This window comes from Oncorhynchus gorbuscha, linkage group LG16 (assembly GCF_021184085.1).
Source record: "Oncorhynchus gorbuscha isolate QuinsamMale2020 ecotype Even-year linkage group LG16, OgorEven_v1.0, whole genome shotgun sequence".
Classification (NCBI taxonomy): domain Eukaryota; kingdom Metazoa; phylum Chordata; class Actinopteri; order Salmoniformes; family Salmonidae; genus Oncorhynchus; species Oncorhynchus gorbuscha.
This window is the reverse complement of record NC_060188.1, coordinates 60370921-60396273: the sequence shown is the minus strand read 5'-3', so window position 1 is coordinate 60396273 and position 25353 is coordinate 60370921. Positions and strand designations below refer to the sequence as shown.

Genomic DNA, 25353 nt, shown 5'->3' with positions numbered 1-25353 from the left:
CAGCATGACAACGACCCTAAACACACAGCCAGGGCAACTAAGGAGTGGCTCCGTAAGAAGCATCTCAAGGTCCTGGAGTGGCCTAGCCAGTCTCCAGACCTGAACCCAATAGAAAATCTTTGGAGGGGGCTGAAAGTCCGTATTGCCCAGCGACAGCCCTGAAACCTGAAGGATCTGGAGAAGGTCTGTATGGAGGAGTGGGCCAAAATCCCTGCTGCAGTGTGTGCAAACCTGGTCAAGAACTACAGGAAACGTATGATCTCTGTAATTGCAAACAAAGGTTTCTGTACCAAATATTAAGTTCTGCTTTTCTGATGTGTCAAATACTTATGTCATGCAATAAAATGCAAGTGAATTACTTAAAAATCATACAATGTGATTTTCTGGATTTTTGTTTTAGATTCCGTCTCAGTTGAAGTGTACCTATGATAAAAATGACATACCTCTACATGCTTTGTAAGTAGGACAACCTGCAACATCTGCAGTGTATCAAATACTTGTTCTCCCCACTGTATATAGTGGAAGATCAAAGCCCAACTTTTAGGATGAGATGACTGTTTTCAAGGGTGTCAGTACAGTCGATGGCCTACACCCAGTTTGGAGCAGTTTGTTACAACACCACGTTGACACCATTTACTCATTGCAAAATCTCACTACGCTTCCTGTCCATGAAAGTGTCATGAAACTAGGGGCAAACAATATTATTGTGGTTCCTGTTCCTAGTTCTTACCCATCTTGTCTGTAAGGGCAGCACAATTGTATGGATTTGAGTCAGGTTTCATTCAGTAGGTTGTTGGGGGTATTGGGTGGTGGACAAAGAAAGAAACAGTCCCTTATTAAGGTTAAATGGAATCATATGATTGCCTAATTGTCATGATTTATCTCCATAATACATTGTTGAGATGCATCCACTGGGCTGAGGCTCCATCTGGCCAAGGGCCTTCTGGGTTATGACTCCAGCTCCCATGGTGGCCTTCCATACATACAATAGACACATTGATTGTTCCCTGATCATTCAAATGTTTTATTTTCCCCTGAGGTTATGAACAAATGCATTTTTCTTTACTGTGCTTTCTGAATGAAGCTACAACAGCTAGCTCTATAGACTAGGCTGCTTGGCCTACATCTCAGCATTGTCAGACAGTGTTGTCGTGCTGAAACGTGGGAATGGTAGTGGTAGAAACATGCAGGGTGAAGTAGTCTTGAGTCTAGTGGTGCATTGTTCACTTAGGCTCTTGGTGCTCCACTGGAGTCTAACGGTACAGTGCTTTCCACTTCAACTGAGGCTCAACTTGCTTCAATCAGGAAGTGAAAACAGCACTTTGTGCAAGTGGTGCATTTAGGGGCGGGGGAAACAAGGACAGGCTTAAACGGTTCTGAATTGTTGGTTTGTTCATTCACTTAATGTCGATCATAGTCATGGGTCCTCAGACAGCATTCAAAATGGCATTCTGTACGCTCTCACAATTCTTGAAAATGTCCCTTTATGAAGTTATGAACGATAATGGTTGTCAAGAGCCAAACAATGTAAACATTGTGAGCAGGAATAAGCTGTTAAGATGAGCTTAGAAGATAACAGGACTGCCCTAAGGTCTTTGGTTTATTTAAAAACTCACCCCAATGGCTAGGCCGATTCCTAGATGTTATTTTCCTTCTAATACGCACATATACATACATACATACACACACACACACACACACACACACACACGCTCAGTAAAGTCTTCTTAATCATCGTGTTTTGAACATTTTTTCAAAGGACATCGTCACAGTGTTATGACCTGGTGAATTGCAAATATAAATTTGACTAGCTTTTTATCAACGCTGAAACCGACTCCTAAGGCTTCGGAGCGTTCCTTTAAGTGTTATTTTCTAAAGCTCCGCTTGAGATCCACTTTGTCGTATTCATGTTGCCCCAAACTAAAACGACCCACGTATTGGGAGGTCAATGCAGACGACGCAATCTTCTTTTTGTCCTCTAGGAAAAAGGCATGGCACAACACAAAGCTTGACAGTGTTGCGAAGAGGTCTTGTTTGTGTCATATTCTCACCATAATGTTCATGCTTTAAGCTACAAACTCGGACCAGGCTGTCACAGAGAGGCTGTTGTTGGAAAGACATCCGGAAGTTAAACAATTAACTGATGATGACCCGGGAGCCAGTGCTATATGCTCCCTCAGGGAGGTGACCAAGAACCCGATGGTCACTATGACCGAGCTCTAGAGTTCCTCTGTGGATATGGGAGAACCTTCCAGAAGGAAAACCATGTCCACCAATCAGGCCTTGATGGTAGGGTGGCCAGACGGAAGACACTCCTTTGTAAAAGGCACATGACAGCCCACAGATTCTCTGGTCTGATGAAACCAAGATGTAACTATTTGGTTTAAATGCCAAGTGTCACATCTGGAGGAAATGTAGCACCATCCCTACGGTGAAGCATGGTGGTGGCAGCATCATGCTGTGGGGATGTTTTTCAGTTGCAGGGACTGGGAGACTAGTCATGATTGAGGCAAAGATGAACAGAGTCTGTAAGGGCAGCACATAGTTCCTTGATGAAATGTCCTTGAGTGGCCAGACAGAACCCATACTTGATCCCGATCGATCATCTCTGGAGATACCTGAAAATATCTGTGCAGCAACGCTCCCCATCCAACCTGACGGAGCTTGAGAGGTTCTGCAGAGAAGAATGGGAGAAACTCCTCAAATACAGGTGTGCCAAGCTTGTGGCGTCATACCCAAGAAGACTCAATGCTGCAATCACTGCCAAAGGTGTCTGAATACATTTGTAAATGTAAATTAAAATAATTTGGAAAAAACTATTTTTTGCTTTGTGATTATGGTGTTTTGTGCTTAGATTGATGAGGGAAAAATTATTGAATCAATTTTAGAGTAAGGCTGTAATGTAACAAAATGTGGAAAAAGTCAAGAGGTCTGAATACTTTCAGAAGGCACATTACAACAGGGGGCATCATTACAGGCCTGAGCGGCTGACATTTGGATATCTCTCATTGTTTACTGCTTGTTACCTTCACCAGATGCTGTCTGATACACAGTGACAGAGAAAGACAACCTCTCACTGAGATTGTGCAGGATAAAAACAGGTCGTTGTCTGAGCACCAACTCAAAGCTTTTCTTCTGCCTGCAGTTTGCAAAGAGAGTCTAGAGAGAGGGAAGTGCGTGGGGTTCAGGAAACCCTCAACTTCCGTGTTTACCGCCGAGGCCTGACAGAGAAATTGTCTGCTACCCTCTGTTAAAGTGGGGCAGGAGAAAAGCTATGTACACCCCCAGTTTCCTTCCAGTCTCCCAGGGAGCTCACGCCACTGTGCCACCCAACGGGGCAAAGAATGACTGGACTGTCACTGACTGAATGACTTTTCTCATCTCCTGAATGACCTGGTTATTTAGAAAGGCCCAGGCCGCCCCTCTTCCTCTCCCCCACTGCCCTCCTTCTCCCAGGCTTCAGCCCTAATGAGGGACCCTCTGGTCTTCATGCTCGGCCTGGAGTGGCTGTCCAATCGTCCGGTGGTCAATAAAGCTTTGTGCACTCTCTGTGTTAGCTAATGAGCACTGGCTTCAGGTTTAACATATAGCGCCTGTGCTCACTGCCTCCCTCCCTCTCTCCATACATTTTGTTACTGTTATCTGAGAATTGCCCCCATTGACAGTCAGAGCAGCGATGAGAGAGAGAGAGAGGAGATTGAACAGGGCAGGGTGCAGTATCAGGCTATCAGCCCCAATGCAATATGGCACAGATTTGCTGAATGCAAATAGCTTACAGTTTTCCTAGTTTTAATGCCTGTGATCTTGTGGGATTAATTTCACAATTGGAACATCACTACACATTGTTTAAGAGCCCATGGAATCAAGTGTATATGTTTATGTATTAAATTACACCAAATACAGTGATACATTTTTTGGGGCTGACTTAAATTCACCTCTCGATCTTCTGACTCACATTTTGGTCGAATCAGGTGCTCTTGTAGCGGGGGCCAAAACAATCCATCCATTGGATGCAACAATAGATGTGAAAAGGCCAGGGCTCAAAGGGGGTAGCTGCATGATCTCTTCCGACTGTCTTCCTGTCAATAGAGCCTCTGTCAGGGACTAAATGAAATTGCATTGTAACTAATGCGATTATCTCCATGAAACGGCCATTAGTGGGTCAAATCTTGTTTGTCCTCCTCATCGTTTCATTGTACAACCCAATCAGAGACCACCTAGCATAGGCCACTGGCAGAGCACATAGGGCCCTATAGATACACAACAGACCCACAACAACCGACAGCTCATGAAAATCTATCAAAATGATTTATTGGAAAGAAATGGGTAGTACTACTGTTTTTAGTGTCATTAAAGGGCAAATCTGCAATTTTATGATAGACAAATAAGAGATACACATAAGACAAGCATGTTGCTAAATTAAGCTACAACCTGTAACTGGAAATCTCTACACTATTATCGCATAACATGCGCATAAAACTTCTAGCAACTAATTTAGTTAAGGCCAGTGGTGATTTTAGCAGTACATCTTGGTGGGGCAAACCCCCAAACATGTTTTAGATGCATGCCACAAAGCCACTACACAACACTAAACAATGCATTAATTGCGCTATAATGGTGACAAACGGTGCCCACAAACTGTTAGCGCCTACAGAGCTTTCTTTTCAGCACCACTGAGTGAATCCTTACAACTGCTACACCTGGCTATCAGTAGAGCCTTGTCTGGCAGTAAAACGGTTCATTCTGGCTCATTTACTGCCTAAAAAAACAAACATGTGGTTTCCACTGACAATTGAGATGTACAAACTATGGCATAAGGGAAAGATAAGAGGCAATCCGTAATTTAGATTAAGACAGCAATGAGCGAGCTAAGACGGACGTAGTCAATATAACTATTCTAATCAAATTTTAGTCACATGCGCCGAATACAACCGGTGTAGACCTTACAGTGAAATGCTTACTTTACGAGCCCCTAAACAACAATGCAATTTTTAAAAATACGGATAAGAATAAAAAATAAAAGTAACAAGTAATTAAAGAGCAGCAGTAAAATAACAATAGCGAGACTATATACAGGGGGGTATTGGTACATAGTCAATGTGCTTGTCTAGCTTGCTAGCTAAGATTTTGAAAGTATGATGTTGACATTATCAGTCCAATTAAAGCTACGGTAGATATAGCGTGATTTGACGTCATTTTATCTGTGGCCAATGACCTTTAGCCTTCTTGGATGGGCACTTCCAATGTAAATCCATGGCAGCCCCCAAGGGGCTTGACATTTTGAGCTCTCCCTGTAGAGTTTGTGGTGAGTAGTGTCCCATGACTGATAGAACACTGAGTCAATCACAGTGCAAACCTTAGCTCTATGTTACGCTGGCTGCCCCACCACCACCTGCATTTTAGAGCTGCCTTACTCAAGAGAGCAAAAAGAGACCATGTTTGTATGTGGCATTATTAACTCAATTACATATATTTTTAACATTGTTTGCAAACTGATACGTGACACATATTAATGCCAAAATAACATGCAAAACAGGCAACACTAGTTTTTTTTACCTTAACATTTTTTTTCTTTTTTCTAGCTAAACAGGTGGGGCTCAAAACAGGTTTTGAATGATGGGTCGCCACCGGTTAAGGCACAGTAGAGCTTTTGTTTTTTTTAGTAGAGAGTAGGGCTGTGGCTGTTATGCAATGTTGTCAGCCTGTTTAATATCATGCGAAAGCTTACGGACTCATGCTAAATGTGTTTGTTACCATCTCCAGGCCTCCATGCATACAAGCTGCTGATGTGCCTTTTGAATAAATACATTTAAAAAAGTAAAATAAATCAGTACCATAAGCTCTAGGCTTGTTTATTTAGCTGACAAGATCGGTTTATAAGTCACATGCCATTATGTTATAGGATTTTATAGAATATGTTGAGCGTAAAAGTGATCATTCGAAACACTAGATTTGCTACATTTTGAGGTATTTGGCAACTTTAGTTGTGAACTATACCAACCTTTGAATGTCTTAGAAATCAACACATATATGGGCAGCATGGTGCGACTATAGGCTATTGAGAAAGTAGCAAAAAAGCTTGCGATCTGTTCCTTGCCCCAGGCTGCACAGCTGTTCTTTCATCATGTGATCATATTTTCATCCATCAGACTAAATTACAATTGAATCTTGTCTTTCCATTTAGAATGGCCCAATGGAATGGCCAAATTAGAATGATCAAATGGGCAGGGGGAAAAAGACATGTAATCTATATGCCCTCGAATAGCGAATGGAGGCCGCGTGCTTTCACGCCGGTCCATTTTGTAGGCTACTTCGGTTCTATAGCAGAGCATGTGCTTCATGAGTAGCTGAGAAATACATTTACTTCACTCCACGCATCAACATCTGTTTGAGGCGCATGTTCTCTCTGCCTGACCGGTGATACAAAAATTCCCTATTACTAGGCTATTGAAAATCAAATCCAAATTCACTAATTGTAAGCCTGCACTGCACAATCAGTGAACCAACAGCATCGCCTAGGGCTGGCTATACGTTCTCTACCAGACTCATGGGTATACATTTTGGGGCATAGCATAAGGTAACCAGTCCATCCAGTATCCATAATAATACAGTCCACATTCAAAAGCTATACCAATTATGTACCTAACACTTCTTAAATCAGTTTTACATTTTATACTTTTTTCTGCAATGCTTAAAATGCGGTAGGCTATATATTCTATAACCGCACAATCATAATTTTTTCTTGTTTTGATGATGTGTTTGATGTGGTTTTTCGATTGCATATGCATTGATATTAGAGTAGTGAGAGGGACAACAGATGTCTGAGTACCAGCCCATTAGGACCTGATGGTAGTTAGACAGTTGTGTACTACCAAAGCATGTCCAGAGTGCATAAAATGAGATTCCGGTGTGGCCGTAATAAGGTCACCGCAACAGCCCTAGCAGATAGCATGTAAGGTACCATACCGCACATGCATAGGCCTAACACTTCCAAAATGATGTCTGCTCCAGAAAAATGTAACACCTAGCTAATAGCTGTATGTGCACTGTGCACATGCTTGTGCGTTGGTGTGTGTCTAAAGTTGCTCTCCGGTTACAGAGAGGAGCTTGCAGCAGCTCTCAAATGTATTTACTCAATAACGGCCACCTACACATGTCCTCCTTAGGCTCGGCTGGATCCTCACATTGTTTTGTTTGGGTCATACAGCCACCTGTGTCCTCTTGCGTCTACCTGAGCCGCAGCTGCAAATCGCAGTTTCCCTCTGTCAATTTGTTGTTCACCACACATACAGACAGACAGGGAAATGGGGCCTAATAACTTGGATACATAAATGTAAAATACCTCTTCATAGCTATTTACACATGTGGAGAGACGATGGACCGTTTCTGATTAATTAGTTGAAGATGAGATTGTGCTGTGTGTAGGGTACGTCTAGACCTCATTCATAACCCTTTCTCTGTCTACAAAGGGTGGTTAGGCAGAGGTGTGTGGGAATAGTTTGATACTGATAGTACTCACAGTACATTTGCTAATGTGCCCTGTCTATACAAGATGTTTAAGTGCACACGCCTTTGAGTAGGCATGAGCATGTGCGTTATGCACAGTACAGTATATATTTGTTTACTTCTAACGTGTTTTTGTGCTTGAGTGTTTTCATTATACCCTGAGAGAGGCCCTCATTGACATCCCTGTCTTGTGTTCTTCCACAGAGAAATACTACAACAGCCTTTGTGAGCGGCAGCCAATCGGACGCATGCTCTTTCGCCAGTTCTGTGAAACCCGGGTTGAGCTGAGGCGCTGTGTCAAATTCCTGGACACTGTGGTAAGCAAGAAAGACAGATAGGCAGGATTAAAACGCTTGTGTTTGTTTTTCCTCGAGATGCACATCTTCTGAAGGACTCTGAATGAGCTTGTCCAAATGTATCAAGTTCTCATGTGTTCTCATGTGTTAGGGGGAAGGAGAGGAGAGGGGAAATCATTCATTTGAAGGCATTCAGTTGTACAACTGACTTGGTATCCACCTTTCCTTTCCCTCATGAAATACAGGATCTCTTGAGTTCTGGGAGCAAAGGTTTGCAATCCACCCTCCCTCTCCTCTACTTTTTCAGCGAATATGCCCCGCACTACGCTCTTGTATAATAATGTTTAGGTTCTACCCACCCAGTCCCGCGAGGGAAGGGGCAGTGTTAGGTGGAGGTGCAGGGGGGGCAGCAGGTTAGCTAGCCTACCAGTGTGTTGTTCAGAGCCCCTACCTGTTGACTCAATGATAAACCTGATCTTTCTCTCTCCACCCTGGCTTACCCCCATAGCATTGTGTGGCATTCTTCTAAAATATTGTTCTGGTACACACACACACACACACACTCACACTCACACTCACACTCACACTCACACTCACACTCACACTCGCGCATGCATGCACGCTAGAGGTCTTCACGTGTCCAACAGGCCTAAAATTCTGAGATCTGACCCGGGACCAGTGCAATCCTAAATTATGACTTTTGTCTTTGATTTGGGTTGGGTCTGATATACAGTGGGGCAAAAAAAGTATTTAGTCATCCACCAATTGTGCAAATTCTCCCACTTAAAAAGATGAGGCCTGTAATTTTCATCATAGGTACACTTCAACTATGACAGACAAAATTAGGAAAAAAATCCAGAAAATAACATTGTAGGATTTGTAATGAATTTATTTGCAAATTATGGTGGAAAATAAGTATTTGGTCACCTACAAACAAGCAAGATGTCTGGCTCTCACAGACCTGTAACTTCTTTAAGAGGCTCCTCTGTCCTCCACTCGTTATCTGTATTAATGGCACCTGTTTGAACTTGTTATCAGTATAAAAGACACCTGTCCACAACCTCAAACAGTCACACTCCAAACTCCACTATGGCCAAGACCAAAGAGCTGTCAAAGGACACCAGAAACAAAATTGTAGACCTGCACCAGGCTGGGAAGACTGAATCTGCAATAGGTAAGCAGCTTGGTTTGAAGAAATCAACTGTGGGAGCAATTATTAGGAAATGGATGACATACAAGACCACTGATAATCTCTCTCGATCTGGGGCTCCACGTAAGATCTCACCCCGTGGGGTCAAAATGAGTAAATTAAGCCAGTACATGTCCAGGCCCGTCTGAAGAAGATTGGGAGAATGTCATATGGTCAGATGAAACCAAGATAGAACTTTTTGGTAAAAACTCAACTCGTCGTGTTTGGAGGACAAAGAGTGCTGAGTTGCATGCAAAGAACACCATACCTACTGTGAAGCATGGGGGTGGAAACATCATGCTTTGGGGCTGTTTTCTGCAAAGGGACCAGGACGACTGATCCATGTAAAGGAAAGAATGAATGGGGCCATGTATCGTGAGATTTTGAGTGAAAACCTCCTTCCATCAGCAAGGGCATTGAAGATCAAACGTGGCTGGGTCTTTCAGCATGGCAATGATCCCAAACACACCACCCGGGCAACGAAGGAGTGGCTTCGTAAAAACCATTTCAAGGTCCTGGAGTGGCCTAGCCAGTCTCCAGATCTCAACCCCATAGAAAATCTTTGGAGGGAGTTGAAAGTCCGTGTTGCCCAGCAACCGCCCCAAAACATCACTGCTCTAGAGGAGATCTGCATGGAGGAATGGGCTAAAATACCAGCAACAGTGTGTGAAAACCTTGTGAAGACTTACAGAAAACGTTTGACCTCTGTCATTGCCAACAAAGGGTATATAACAAAGTATTGAGAAACTTTTGTTATTGACCAAATACTTATTTTCCCACCATAATTTGCAAATAAAGTCATTAAAAATCCTACAATGTAATTTTCTGGATTTTTTTTCTCTCTCATTTTGTGTCATAGTTGAAGGGTACCTATGATGAAAATTACAGGCCTCATCTTTTTAAGTGGGAGAACTTGCACAATTGGTGGCTGACTAAATACTTTTTTGCCCCACTGTAATTGCCACGGATCTCGGGTATGTGCAATTGAAATGTATACTGACTGGACCTGATTGGACAGTGTCCTCTGTTAAAGAAGCCAACAAGGGGAATGTCTTCAAGGACAAGTTTTAGTGAACAAAGATGAGAAGAATGTTGGCGCAGTCAAATGGACTGTGTGCAACTCGCTTTTCAGGTTTGATGCAATTTTCTAACATTCATTCATTTTCATATTTGTTATTTGTTTTTGTATATCATTATTATTGTAGGCCTATTTAATAAATATAAGCCAGTTCTTTTAAATGAGGCAAAAAGTGTTTTTTGTTTCATTTTGCTGAGATATTTTTTTTTGGCTAAATGAAGTTCAAACTATCTTTTTATGTTTGTGCTATGTATTTAATTAAAGATAGATTAAAAGTAGGCCTGTTGTAGGATTAGACTCTTGCGGTAATTTGTTGGGTGGGCTTTTGGTAGGCACTCACTTTTGTTGGTAATTTCTGCAATATAAGCCTGTTCAAAACTTTTGTGAAGGTTGATATGGGTGTTTATTTCTTTCTGTTGAGACATTTTCTTTGGCCAAATTAAGTTAATGTTGTGTTTTCCGCAATATAATAATAGAATTACCGGTAGTGCTACTCGCACTCAAACCACGAAGAGGAAAAACCAAAGAGGGCAAGATGCAAAACTTATTTTTAATGCCACAATATAATAACATGTTTGTATTTTCCTTATAAACAATGATTTGAATTACTTTTGATATTACTACTAAAGTCAAACTTTTGAAGGTATGGTGGGGTGTGGCTATTATTAGGCTTAGCTATGCAGGCCTATGAAGGCAGAGCACACCAGCGTTCCAACTGAGGTATGTTTTGGGCCTACGAGGGTTACCAGTCTGTCGACTCAGAATAAATTATCTCTAACCAATCTGAATATCAAAGCCACATTTTCAAACTGCCGCTTTACCTGTGCCGCTTTACTTTCACCTGTGTTCTGGCTCTGGCCCAACCCATGGGTTTCTGGACCAATCAGACGGCGCTGAATGTGTTCGCATTCGGTGAATGTTGGAGGAGGTACTCGGGTCCAGACTTATTGCGGAGAAGAAACTAACGTCCATTGGAGTGGTGCAGCGTTTGGCCAGAGCAAGGAGTCTGGGTAGCCAGGCAACAGAGTTACCCCTTTAATCTAACAATATAATGCTTATCTTTATAAAAAATGTACGAATTAGCCTCTGTCTGTACGCCTATAGAGTATCACCGTATGTCATAATACCCATAAAACCTAGCGGTCAAACAAGGAAATGGTTCCAATCGTTTTTCCACCATACATTTTTCCCATAGGGGATTTTATAAACACTTAAAATAATGGCTGTTTCATGTAGGCTTACCGTGGTATGATGTTTTGATGTCCTAGAGAGATTTACACGGTTAAGGTGACATCAATATATTCTCCCGTATTTACCCCCAAAATTAAATGCTAATGTGGCTATCATAAAGAACTGCAAATGCCATGATCTGGACGAGACTGCCATTGAGGCAGGATTAACTGTCTAATTTGAGCTACATATAGTAATGAATAAATGGTCTATATTTCTTTAAATTGACAATTCTTTGAATTATGTTGTGCAAGTTTTAAGTTGACACAATACCTGTTAGCAAAGGTATCAGCTAGATGACGTTAGCAAAGGTATCAGCAAGATGACATGCAGGAGCTTGCAGGGATTTATAGCCATGCATGATGTCTACTTTGATGCTAATTAGCATTTTCGAATCGGAATAAATAGAGCCGAATATATTGATAAAAGTCACTTTGTCTGAGAGAAATTTACATGGTTATCAAAACGTCATGCCAGGGTAGGCCTACGAAACACAGCCCTTTCTTTTAAGTTTTTATAAAATACCACGTGGGAAAAAAGAATGGTGGAACAACAATTGGAACCATTTCACGCTTTGACCGCTAGATTTGATGGATATTTGATATTTTGGTATTTATTAGGATCCACATTAGCCGCTGTAAAAGCATCAGATACTATTACTGTGGTTCCATATGAAACATGACATAATGCATTAGCCAAGGACTGAAATACATACATTTAAAAACACCACACACAGCCGACATTCCAGAACATACACACAATGTCTAGTACATAGTACAGTGTAAATTACAATACAGGATATTTAAAATGGCTGTGTCTCTTCACAGTTCCCTTTGTGCAGTAAGGTGTTTTTTAAACTGTTTTTCTTTTGTTTTTTTGTTGCTAGCTTGAGTTACCTGTTGTGGCAGTGTTCCATGTATTCATGGCTCTATTTTAATACTGTGTGTTTCCCAGCCTCTGTTCAATATTATGACACCTCTCCTGTGGGGTTCTATCTGTACAGCATTACAAAGACAAGTACAAAGAAATGTATATCTGTGTCAGAACTCAAATGTAGAATGTGAACATGGTACCGACATATCTGTCTCTCTAGGGTTAGGCCTAAGCTTCTTCCTTTTTATATATACATTTGTTTAAATATTCAAATCATACAGTGGACATCTAGGCCTATAGGAATGACATGATGCATTTAGCTCTCATCTCCGACTGCTGATCTGTGAAGTGGACAAATATTGTTTTTGAAAAGTAGAAACCAATAAAACAATAGGCTACAAAATGTTGATTATGCTATACAACGAATAGTTTTTTCTGTCATTTGTTATAGGCAGTTAAGAACACATACTTGGCCAATATTGCTTGTTGATTGATGGCGCTGCCTAGTCGGAGGGTTTCTTTATCTCTCTGTCTACTCTTGGATATGAACGGTTCTCTCAAATGCGAACCGGCACTGGTCTGTTTGGGTCTGTTTTTCCACAGGCCTTTTCCAAACGGGTCTGATTGTCTTTGGGTCCATTTGAACAGGTCTCTGTTTTCCTTTTTTAAATTCGTATTTATATCTGGTTGGGTGGGAAACCATGGATCCATTTCAGACAGATCCAACTAAAGCACACGCACACTCAGTTGAGCCACCCACTTTATCTCCTTCTCTCTAACACGTTATTACTCACACACGCTAATATTGATATGAGGAAGTGTCCTTGTAGCTAGATCCTCTCTGGTTGATTTAACAAACGCAAAAGCCAAGTAGAAAAAGGCTCAATGGGATGATAGCTAGTAGCATAATGAAGATAGTCAATGGCAGTAAAATTATGAATAGGTGGCTGACTTTCTGAATTAAGAGAGAGCAGACAGTCATAACAGCTTTTATCAAGCAGTCTTCTCAAACTTTGTAAGTAGTGATCATGTCCTTTTACTGCACTGTCTCCTTCCTGCCTCGCACAGAGCCTGGGCTACATGAGAAGGAGCAAATGAGATTTGAACCTTCTCAACTGTCATTAACCATTATGGACAAGTTGTGCTGAGAGTCCATCGGAAGCACTTTAGAGTGAGGCTCTTAGCTTACTGTAAGTCATGCTGCTGGATGGCTGGATGATGGCATGGCACATGGGCTTGATGCTTTTGTACTTAGCAGGATTCAGGAATCAACAACAGAGAAATATTAAAATAAAAATGATTTTGGGAGTGGGACCCAGGCATGTGGCTCTGTAGACCTGTGCCTTAGTGAAGGGATGTACTACTTACAGTAGGACTGGGTTGTGTTCAATATGCATATTAAACTTGTTTAATGAACATACTCCGGTAGTATTTCTTCCGTTTCAAATAGTGTTCTACGGCTGCGTGCCTACTGAACACGACCCTGTGGTTGCAGTGATGTGGTAATTTGGTACCATCAGAGGTTGTACAGAAAGTACTAGATTGTAGGCTACTGTTATGTGGAAATAGTAGAACTGACCTGTTAGAGCAGGTGTATGTTGAATGATGTATGTTACTGTTTCTTCCCCCCACAGGCAGAGTATGAGGTCAGTCCAGATGAGAAGAGGAGGGAGTGTGCTCAGGAGCTCCTAGACAAGTACTTCAGCCCAAAGGTACAGTAGAAGAACCCCTATTTTCAGCCAACGAGTGATTTGATGTCAACTATTCAATAATGGTGACGTGTGGTTTCCCGGACCCAGATTAAAACTATTCACGGTCTAAAAATCTATTTTAATTAAGATACTCCATCGAGCATGCTTTTTAATTCAGGAGAGGGCTTAATCTGGGCCTATGATGTCATATATATGAAATTCACGCTGTATTGTGTTCCATCCCCCTGTAGTCAGAGGATCATGTCCCCGAGTTGGGGGAGGAAATGATGGGTCAGTTTACAGAGAGACTGGAGCAAGAGCAGGAGCCCTGTAAAGAACTCTTCAACGAGTGCACCAAGTGAGTCTGTTAACATAGAAACCCAGTCACAGAGAATAAACTAACATCAATACTTAACATATGGGATATATTCAAGATTGGAAAAGGTGGTTATTTTTTATTTTTATGATCATCACACCATTATTCAACGAAGGAAGTCAGTTAAGAATAAAGGGTCATTTTCAGTGATAAAATATGCCAAGAGGCAGAATCTCTGAGTTTTCATTTAAATTGTCTCCTACATTGTGCAACATCCTGTGAAAGGTTGTTCACACTTGTTGTATGGGCATGTCAACAGCATTGAGTGTATGTGGCGGCTGATGAAAATAGTTCTAATCAATCAACCCTAGCAACTTCAATCACCCGCCATTCCATTCAGCAACATTTATATTCTAGAACATTCTCACAACATGAACAGACTCTTTGTCATTCCTCCATCTGGTTGGGGTTAATGAATGTTTAGATGTGAACTGATGTTTGGGAATAGTAGACAGAGAGATGGGCCCATGGCAGCATGGTACATGTGTAGGGCCTGGAGATTTTCCTGGCCATGTGACCTGACCATAAAAAACTCAAGGCCTTAGGGAGGGACCAGAGTATTTCCTGTTTAGGTCATGTAGTGGGCTGTATGTGTTCTGACTGTTCTGTCCTCTGTTGTAGACTGATCCATGACTACCTGAGTGTGGCTCCCTTCGCAGACTACCTCGACAGCATGTACTATAACCGATTCCTGCAGTGGAAGTGGCTGGAGAGGTATGGTAGCCTACTAGTTGAAATCAAAGTAAAAATGACAAATACTCATACACACCCTTTTGCTGCTTCCCACACTTATAGCACACACACACACACACACACACACACACACACACACACACACACACACACACACACACACACACACACACACACACACACACACACACACACACACACACACACACACACACACACTCTTATCAGCCTGAGAACCTCACCTCAACACAGCACGAGTGATTACATGTTACAGTAACTTCACACCGCTCCATAGTATCCTCCTAGTCACGTGTACTCAACTCTCAATGGGGCTGTGTTTTTGATATGCTCTGCTGTTAATTCTCTAATATTGATGTGATTTATATATATATTAGCGGCTCTCAAGGTTTCCTCCTATCTAGAGTTATTCTTATCAACTGTTCCTCAACTTGGTCTCATGGGTTTTTAGGCCAGTTTACCGTTAAGAGCTTTGTGACAAAAGTATTTGTTAAAAGCTCTACACAACGCACATACAATGTTATGAAGCGATTGATAGTGTTCAGGATAGTGGCATTGTGATGTACTGTATAACCTACACTTCTGGTTTCATTTACATTCGTACTCATACTTCAAATCAAGCTTTATTTATACAGCACATTTCAGACATGGAATGATTAACAATGTGCTTCACAGGAAAAAACTCAACTGAAATATTTACTACATAATTCACCTAAGAGGATGAAAAGCAAAATAATAACAATAGAGACTGAAACTAAAAAGCACCCTAAGCAAAAGCAAAGCTAAGTTTTAAGATATCATATAAATATAACTACAGTTTCGGCCACCCTCGGGTTCTCTGGCAGGCTATTCCAGATGCTGGGGGCGTAATAACTAAAGGCTGCCTTTCCCTGCCTCGTGGTCCTAGGCTTTGTGATAGTTAGTGCCAGAGGACCTGAGAGACCTACTGGGCACAACTTAAACTCATGTCTGACATGTATTGGGGTGCACAATCATGGATTGATTTTAAAAACCAATAGAAGAATCTTAAAATGTATTCTAAAACTCACAGGCAGCCAGTGCAGACACCTTAAAACTGGTGTAATACGTTCTCTCCGTCTGGTCCTATATGGGCCATTTAAAGACCTTTAGCCCAGCAGGCCTATCATACATGGAATGGTCTCTATATTTATTTATATTTGCAAACAGAACATGTCTCCACTCATCAGCCTAGCAGAGTGGCAAGGCTTGTGCAATGCCTTTCCCATAATAGTCATAGATTAAGTTTACCCACACACTTTCATCACTTTGGCTGTTTTGTAAATGGCACCTTTAGTGCACTACTTTTGACCAGGGCCCATAGAGTTCTGGTCAAAAGTAGTGCACTATGTAGGGAATAGAGTGCCATTTGGGACGCATCCTTTGACTCACAGTAAATATGCCAACACATGTTAAAGGCCTTAAGAAAGTTGTCTCATCTTGTCTTTGGTGCTGGGCCAAACTCAAGTCTTTCTCTACAAGATAAAACAGAACATTTGACAGAATAGTATTTTTAAAGCAAAAACATTGTTAAAGTGTAATGGTCAAGCCGTTTACTTACAAAGTCAGGTGTGTATGTTCCTGTGCATTGCTGCTGTACAGTCAGTGTATGTCCATGAAGTTGAGCAAATTTCCCCCACATTGGACAATAAAGTTGTTTTCTATTGTATTGACCCTCTTCTCTGTGTCCTCATAGGCAGCCAGTCACCAAGAACACATTCCGACAGTACAGGGTATTAGGAAAGGGAGGCTTTGGTGAGGTAAGGACTCTCTCTGTTTCTCTCTTTAACTAAAGCATACTTTCATTTACAAGGAGATTTTAGAAGTGAAGTTAGTCTAAAGTTAGTCTCTTCATCAAAGTTAGTCTCTTCATCAATTTGTAAATGATCAACAAGGTCCAACAAGGATCTCAGTCTGGATGTAATTTGATGGGCCTATAAAATTATAAACTGTGTGTTTGGGAAATAACTGCCATTTAGCTGGTGTCATCTTGTGGTGTGAAATGAGTCATGCCACCATTACATTGTATTTACTACCCTCCTCCTCTCCCTTTCTCTCTCTCATCCACTTCTCTCATCAGGTGTGTGCTTGCCAGGTGCGAGCCACAGGAAAGATGTATGCGTGTAAGAAGTTGGAGAAGAAGAGGATTAAGAAGAGGAAAGGAGAGTCCATGGCCTTGAACGAGAAGCAGATTTTGGAGAAAGTCAACAGTAGGTTTGTAGTAAGTATTCGAGCTACCTATTTACCACATTCCATTTGTCACGTATGTATAAGATATGCACTGTATGTAGGGTTGTGCGATATCAAAATAATTTGAATATATGTTTTAGCGAAATGTTCCAAATGCCTTTATTGCAAGTCTCTAGGTTTTTTTATTTGGTCTTGTCTCATTCGCTCCTTCTGTGCTGTGTGCACTGTGCACCTTCCCACTCGCACACAGACACCAAGCCCCGCCCTTTGCCACTCACAGCAACAAAGATAAAAGATCACTTCTTCCTGTCTGAAAACAAACAGTTTCAACTCGCTATTTGCATTTGAGGTTTGGTCGATTTTCCCTTCTAACGATACCCTTTTTATGTCTCAACTTCCAAAATGTAGAATAGAGTAGACCCTACTAAAACGGGAGTTATCAATGAACATGATTGTGGAAAATGAATGCTCAGTTTCTGCAGTACCATAAGCAGCATTTTAGCAACATACTATTATGTGCTAGCTCTCTAGTCTGTGTTTTATAAATGTGCAATGAGCATAAAAATAAGCATTTATGTAAGGAATTGGCAACTGTTCTCATTCTGAGAAGTAAGCATCTTATCCAGGTTAGCCACTTGATTTGATCTAAACAAAGTGAACAGGCTGCTGTTCAAACAGTTGGAGACGGACAGGAGCGTGTGTTCATAATAGTTCAGCTGTTCTACCTTGTTAGCGAGCATATAGATCCAAGTTGGCTAGACTTGAAATACAAAGATTAGCTGGCTACTCACTAGAGATTATTTGAAATCTGTGTTCATTTTCTGTAATGCCTGCTACAAGTAGTTGGTCATTATTAGTGGATGTGCATGGTTCTGGTTAAATTTGTAACAAAAAGAGCATTTTCATTGACAGACATGAAAGCCAGATCAGTGATTATTGCAACAACAAAAAAAGCATGTTAAACTATACCGAACAAGAATATACCCCCTGGGGAGCCAAGCTCAGCCAATCATAATTAGTTTTTCCCCACAAAATGGCTTTATTACAGACAACAATACTCCTCAGTTTCATCAGTTGTCCAGGTGGCTGGTCTGACGATCCCACAGGTGAAGAAGCAGGATATGGAAATAATGGGCTGGCATGGGAAAACGTGGTATGTGGTTGTGAGGCCTGTTGGACGTACTGCAAAATTCTCTAAAATGACATTGGTGGTGGCTTATGGTAGAGAAATTAACATTAAATTCTCAGGCAACAACTCTGATGGACATTCCTGCAGTCAGCATGCCAATTGCACACTCAAAACTTGAGACATCTGTGGCATTGTGTTATGTGATAAAACTGCACATTTTAGAGTGGCATTTTATTGTCCCCATCACAAGGTGCACCTGTGTAATGATCATGCTGTTTAATCAACTTCTTGAAATGCTACACCTGTCAAGTGGATGGATTACCTTGGCAAAAGAGAAATGCTCACTAACAGGGATGTAAACACATTTTTGCACAACATTTGAGAGAAATCATATTTTTTGTGTGGATGGAAAATTTCAGGGATCTTTTATTTCAGCTCATAAAGCATGGGACCAACACTTTACATGTTGCGTTTATATTTTTGTTCAGTATATTTTGATAAAATAATGTAATTATTAGTAGGCCTTGTTTGTGGTGGCTTATATTTAGCCTTGGTATAATTTTTCAAGCCCTGATTTAGATTACATTATGTTATTCCTAACTGTTTGAAATGCAGTGTATTGACCTTAAATTGTCCAACAAAGCTTATTTAGAGAAAAGATGAACAAAATAGATTGAGTCGCTCATAAGTTTGAAAAAAAATAATAATAAATTGGGCTAAAAATCCTATTTGTATGTACACTATATGTAATATATTTAATGTATACAGTACATTATCTACTGCATATATTATGCTGCACCACTTACTCATATTTCGACCAAAGATGTCAAGATGTCTGAACTCATCGAATTCAACTGTTGACCGAAACATAAACACTTTTGACCAGTTGAGTCTAGATGGCTCTTCCAGACGACTGTGTGATAGCTCGTAATAATAATAATAAAAACAACACTAGTAATTAAAAGATAACACCAGGGCTTGGTTCAGTGGGGTTTGTTTTCATTTCAAGTGACCCCACACAATCCATTTTAGACTTATTTTATTTGGACATCCATCAGTCAGTGATCCAATGTTCTGGCCAAAAGTAGACTTAGATGTTCATTCTGTTTCCCACACACACTCCTCTACTTCTCTTAACTCATAGCTTCAAACTGGTCTCTAAGCCCAGGGTCGTATTCATTAGGGCACACCATAACAGAATGTAGCGAAAACAAGCGCTTATTGTACAAGTTCAGGTAGTCCCTCCCTGTTTAAGTCTGTTTTCTTTTGTTTGGTGCCTAATGAATATGACCGTGTTGTCTGTCTCTCATGGAGGTGAGTCTAGCGTACGCCTATGAGACGAAGGACGCTCTGTGTCTGGTGCTCACCCTGATGAACGGAGGAGACCTCAAGTTCCACATCTACCACATGGGAGACGCCGGCTTTGAGGAGAAGAGGGCTGTGTTCTACTCTGCCGAGCTGGCCTGTGGCCTTGAGGACCTGCACAGAGAGAGGATCGTATACAGGTCAGGCTGCACACACACTCACTCACTCACTCACTCACTCACTCACTCACTCACTCACCACTCACTCACTCACTCACACACAAGGCTGTTCTAGGGGAATGGTTTAGCGGGTACTCAGCTTTCTGCTTACAAGACTGCAGGAACTTTATGGAGCATATTTAGTGTTTACACAAGTATCAGCTTACAAGGGAGGATGGAGAGAAAGAGAGAGAGCGCTTCATGTTTTCAAAAGGGAGAGAGAGAGATGGAGAATGATGGCTAGCAAGATGTAGATTGAAAGAAAGGGGGGGAGATGGAGAACAATAAGTAGTAAGATGTAGAGAGAAGGAGCGATGGAGAGCTTGTCAAAGTTTTGTAAATCTGTCCCTCAGCTGCTCACAATGCTGTTGGAGGCGATAAAAGTTAGTTCTTAGTTTCATAACTCCTGGTATTTATCTCTTCTTCCAGGGACCTGAAGCCTGAGAACATACTATTGGACGACCATGGTGAGTAGAGATAGCAATAATATGAATGCCCACTTGTATACAAGTAAATAAATATTCTAATGGACCAACCCTGGTCTTAGAGACCAACCATGGTCCTGGAACAATAGCCTGTATACCTTGTTGTTCCAGCTGAGCACTACTTTAAAATAATTTATTCAACTAATCTAGGTCTTGATGATTAATTGATTAATATATCTGGTGTGTTAGTGATGGGCTGGAACAAAAGCCTGCACACACACTGTAGCTCTCTCTTACTGCTTGTGTGAACCAATGCTGCCATTCTGTTATTCACCAATAGAGGGAGCAGATTGTCTATGAAAAGACTTGTCTCAAGATAGGGGCTCCTGCTTTCTCAAGGTTGTCAGTGAAGCCTGCTACCACTGAATGGTGCTCTTTAGCAAAACAAAATAGATAAGGTTTCCACAGTACATAGCTTTCATGAGATCTGCTTTGACCAAAGGAAGCCCTCTATTGATATACATAGTCTCTTGTCCAGACTCCAGACTGGAGATAGCCTGTCAAATGACATCGGATTGAAGGGTATGCTAAGTAATACTGTATGTGTCTTGTTGTGTTGTGTCGTGATTGGCCGTACCCGGGGAACTCCATTGGTATGCATCGTCTGTGGGATAGCATGTCATTTGACATAAGGTTAACTGTTCCAGCATTAGGCAGTGTACTGTAACACAGTGTGTGTTGTGTTCCTTTAGGCCATATCCGGATATCAGACCTGGGCTTGGCTGTCCATGTGCCCGAGGGAGAGACTATCAAGGGTCGGGTTGGCACCGTTGGGTACATGGGTAAGTACATTCAACAACATTCAATAAAAGATATTCAACATATTGTTTTCATATACTGTTCCTGTACTGTATAATGAACAGTACCAATATACACAGAACAAAAAAACTCAACATGTAAAGTGTTGGTCCCATGTTTCATGAGCTGAAATAAAAAATCCCCAAAATGTTCCATACGCACAAAAAGCTTATTTCTCTCAAATGTTGTGCAAATTCTTTTACATCCCTGTTATTGAGCATTTTCCAAGATAATCCATCCACCTGACAGGTGTGGCATATCAAGAAGCTGATAAAACAGCATGATCGTTACACAGATGCACCTTGTGCTGTGGACAATAAAAGGGCACTCTAAAATGTGCAGTTTTGTCACAGAACACAATGCAACAGATGTCTCTAATTTTGAGGGAGAGTGCAATTGGCATGCTGATTGCAGGAATGTCCACCAGAGCTGTTGCTACCATAAGCTGCCTCCAATCTCGTTTTAGAGAATTTGGCAGTACGTCCAACAGGCCTCACAACCGCAGACAACGTATAACCACGCTAGACCTTGATCTCCACATCCGGCTTCTTCACCTGCGGGATCGTCTGAGGGGTGCTGGGGTTGTGCTGAGGAGTATTTCTGTCTGTAATAAAGCCCTTTTGTTGGAAAAGCGTATTCTGATTGGCTGGGCCTGGTTCCCCAGTGGTAGGGCCTGAATGCCAAGTGGGTGGGCCTTTACCCTCTTATGCCCACCCATGACTCCCCCCCTCTGCCCAGTCATGTGAAATCCATAGATTAGGGCCTAATGAAATTATTTAAATTGACTGATTTCCTTATATGAGCTGTAACTCAGTAAAATCTTTGAAATTGTTGCGTGTTGTATTTATATTTTTGTTCAGTATAAATTAACAACGACATTCATAAAGTCATAAGTACTACGTAAATGCTTCTAAAATGATTTGTAATCATGTGTCTGTTTGTGTGCGCATACGTATGTATGCTTGCCTGTCATCCTAATGTGTGTGTGTGTCAGCTCCGGAGGTGGTTAAGAATGAGCGCTACACATTCAGCCCAGACTGGTGGGCGCTGGGCTGTCTGCTGTATGAGATGATCGAGGGCCAGTCTCCCTTCCAGCAGCGCAAGAAGAAGATTAAACGTGAGGACGTGGAGAGGCTGGTCAGAGACGTGGAGGAGGAGTACTCAGACAAGTTCTCAGAGGACACCAAGTCCCTCTGCAAAATGGTACCGGACATATTATCAACAACATGAGATCATGCTTTGTCTGTTGGCACAGGCATTTGCTTTGCATATCAAAATATATCTTTATAGTAGTGACTTTTATTTGTGAAGGCAGCGTCATGTTTAAAAAAACATTTGCATTCGTGACGTACGTGGATGAAGGACGCTTTTATTCCGTTTTTTTATGACTTCTAATATAAGCACAGAAGGTTGTCTTTGATGATTTGAAAACGAACTCCAAACACATAGTCCCAGTCAGTATCCACATAATAATAAGGAATTTTCCTCGACCATGCCCATAAATTGGGGAAAACCAACATTCTTTCCTATTGACCCTCATTGTAAGAGGCAACTTTGTCGTCGATGTTATACAGAAACAACCAAATATGCCGAGAAGCTGCTGTGTTGTTCAAATGTACATGTAAACAGGTCAAAAATCCCAACCCATAGTTTGCAATGCTCCCATGTAAGGAAATGGAGCCTGCGAGAAGAGCCCTGTGGCTTGAGGCTATTCGGTGTGGTAAATGTGGGGATGCGTAGGCTACACGTAGCTATGTGTGTGTGTGTGTGGAAAACATTTAATCACAGGTAAGACATTTAACTTGTACAGCCCGTTTGTAACTCCACTCACTACTTGTAGCTGTATAGTCCGTTTGTTTGTGTTGTTGGTCTTGGCTTTTCTAATGTTCCGGTCGGTAGCTAACTAGCACTCACACTCTCAAGTGGCTGCTAGCATCGTCATGAAAAGGGGCATGAGGGAAGCCGTACAATATTACGGTTTTCTAAGTAGGGAGAATGCTAGGGAGCAGGCAATGTTGAATCTTTAGACACACTTTTCTTTAAATGTAGTTTTTTAATGAACTAAAACAAGCAGACAAGAAAATTGCTTTGAAAATGTCAAGTTTTTTGCTGTGAGCCAATGGGGTAACTTAGGTGTTGTTTTCCCCACAGATGGGCATGGTTGCAACATTTGTATCTATTACCGACTGGGTCTATACAGCAGATCAGTCAATCATTCATCAATTTAACAGCATAACATATTTACTTTGTTGCCAAGTAACACTGCTATCTCTCACTCTTGTCTCCGCCCAGCTGCTGGCCAAAGAGCCCAGTGAGAGGCTGGGCTGCCAGGGGGAGGGTGCTACAGAGGTGAAGGCCCACCACATCTTCCGATCCATCAACTTTAAAAGGCTGAAGGCTGGCAGGCTGAAGGCCCCCTTCACCCCTGATGTAAGGAAACACACTGTGGTCCAATCTGTTCACTGTACAGACGTCATCCTTCATAATGCATCATTTAGATTAAGTGGCACATGTAGTGATGCTGTCATGACATGAAACATCTAGCCTTTTTGTCTTTATATGGTAGTCGTCTTGGTTAGAATGAATGAGCTGCCTCCACTTGATGTGACTGCGTGCATGTGTTTAGTGCATTAAAAAGTAGGATTGAAATAGATGTAATTCGGTCATTGATCTATACAAAATACTCCATAATGTCAAAGGGATACTTCAGGATTTTTACAATGAGGCCCTTTATCTACTTCCCCAGAGTCAGATGAACTTGTGGATACCATTTTTAAGTCTGCTAGCCGATACCCATAGACTTCCAGTCATTGCGCTAATGCTAGTTAGCATTGGCTCACAAAACTACCTTTAACTTCCTTCATACTGGACACAGACACACAAAAATTGTATCCATGAGTTGGGGAAGTAGATAATGGCCTCATTGAGAAAATCCCAAGGTATCCCTTAAAAGTGAAAATATATATATATATTTTTTACAAATTAAATAACTCTGTCTGCCATACATACAACATCTGTAAGGTCCCGCATGACCCCAAGTCACTTTGGATAAAAGCAGTTACTAAATGCCATATGCATTCGGAAAGTATTCAGACCCCTTCCCTTTTTTCACATTTTGTTATGTTACAAATGGATAAAATATATATTTTGCCTCAATCTACAATACAAAAACTGCTTTTTTGAAATTTGTGCACAAAAAGAAAATCTGAAATCAGAACCTTTACTTAGTACTTTGTTGAAGCACCTTTGGCAGCGATTACAGCCTCGAGTCTTCTTGGATATGACACTACTTTATTTACATAAGTATTCAGGCCCTTTGCTATGAGACTCAAAATTTAGCACACACCATAAGGTCCCACAGTTGACAGTGCATGTCAGAGCAAAAACCAAGCTATGGTGTCTATTAGGTTCCAATTCTAAGAGTAAAACACTCAATGGACATTATGAAAGCTTAACCAAGTTTATTCTGCCCAGTGGGTCAATATAGCTGCATTCAGACAAAACATGTTTCCACCACCACAAGTATATATATACTCCAATTTAGACACTCCTCCTTCTCTCCAATCCTTACATCTAGTATGGTTCGACAGGAAGACAAAGTAATAGGGTAATAAACCATAATTTCTCCCTTAAGGGGATCTGACCTGGCCTCAACACCTCATTTGCCTAATCCACAGATGTCCACCCATTTCCCCTATAGCAATCCTGTGTCTTCTTCCTGTCCACCCAGCGCCATCAGGCTCCTAGAGATAACTATTCACTTCTGATGTAAAAACCCTCAACCTCAGCATTCCATCAGTGACATGAATAAGTATATTCTCAGAACCCAACAAGTCGAAGAAATTGTCTGTTGCGCTTCAAGACCGGATTGTGTTGCGGAACAGAGCTGGGGAAGGGTACCAAAAACATTATGCAGCATTGAAGGTCCCCATGAACAGAGTGGCCTACATAATTCTTAAATGGAAGAAGTTTGGAACCACCAAGACTTCCTAGAGCTGAACTATCGAGGGAGAAGGCCTTGGTCAGGGAGGTGACCAAGAACCCGATGGTGACTCTGACAGAGCTCCAGTGGAGATCTCTGTGGAGAGGAGAACCTTCCAGAAGGACAACCATCTCTGCAGCACTCCACCATTCAGGCCTTAATAGTAGAGTGGCCAGACGGAAGCTACTCCTCAGTAAATGGCACATTGACAGCCCAATTTGAGTTTGCCAAAAGGCACCTAAAGGACTCTGACCATGAGAAACAAGATTTTCTGGTCT

General features: G+C 41.5%; 1 protein-coding gene across 1 annotated transcript in view; it reads left to right on the top strand.

Moving 5' to 3' along the window:
- Nucleotides 1-25353, top strand: part of grk6 (G protein-coupled receptor kinase 6) — a 55884-nt gene that overhangs the window by 13131 nt on the left and 17400 nt on the right. Inside the window, exons 3-13 of the mRNA XM_046307561.1 lie at nucleotides 7711-7823; nucleotides 13807-13884; nucleotides 14115-14221; nucleotides 14861-14953; nucleotides 16665-16728; nucleotides 17049-17189; nucleotides 19602-19792; nucleotides 20240-20277; nucleotides 20988-21077; nucleotides 22088-22296; nucleotides 23386-23523. Coding sequence (XP_046163517.1) covers nucleotides 7711-7823; nucleotides 13807-13884; nucleotides 14115-14221; nucleotides 14861-14953; nucleotides 16665-16728; nucleotides 17049-17189; nucleotides 19602-19792; nucleotides 20240-20277; nucleotides 20988-21077; nucleotides 22088-22296; nucleotides 23386-23523 — 1262 coding nt within the window. The remainder of the gene's footprint in view (nucleotides 1-7710; nucleotides 7824-13806; nucleotides 13885-14114; nucleotides 14222-14860; nucleotides 14954-16664; nucleotides 16729-17048; nucleotides 17190-19601; nucleotides 19793-20239; nucleotides 20278-20987; nucleotides 21078-22087; nucleotides 22297-23385; nucleotides 23524-25353) is intronic.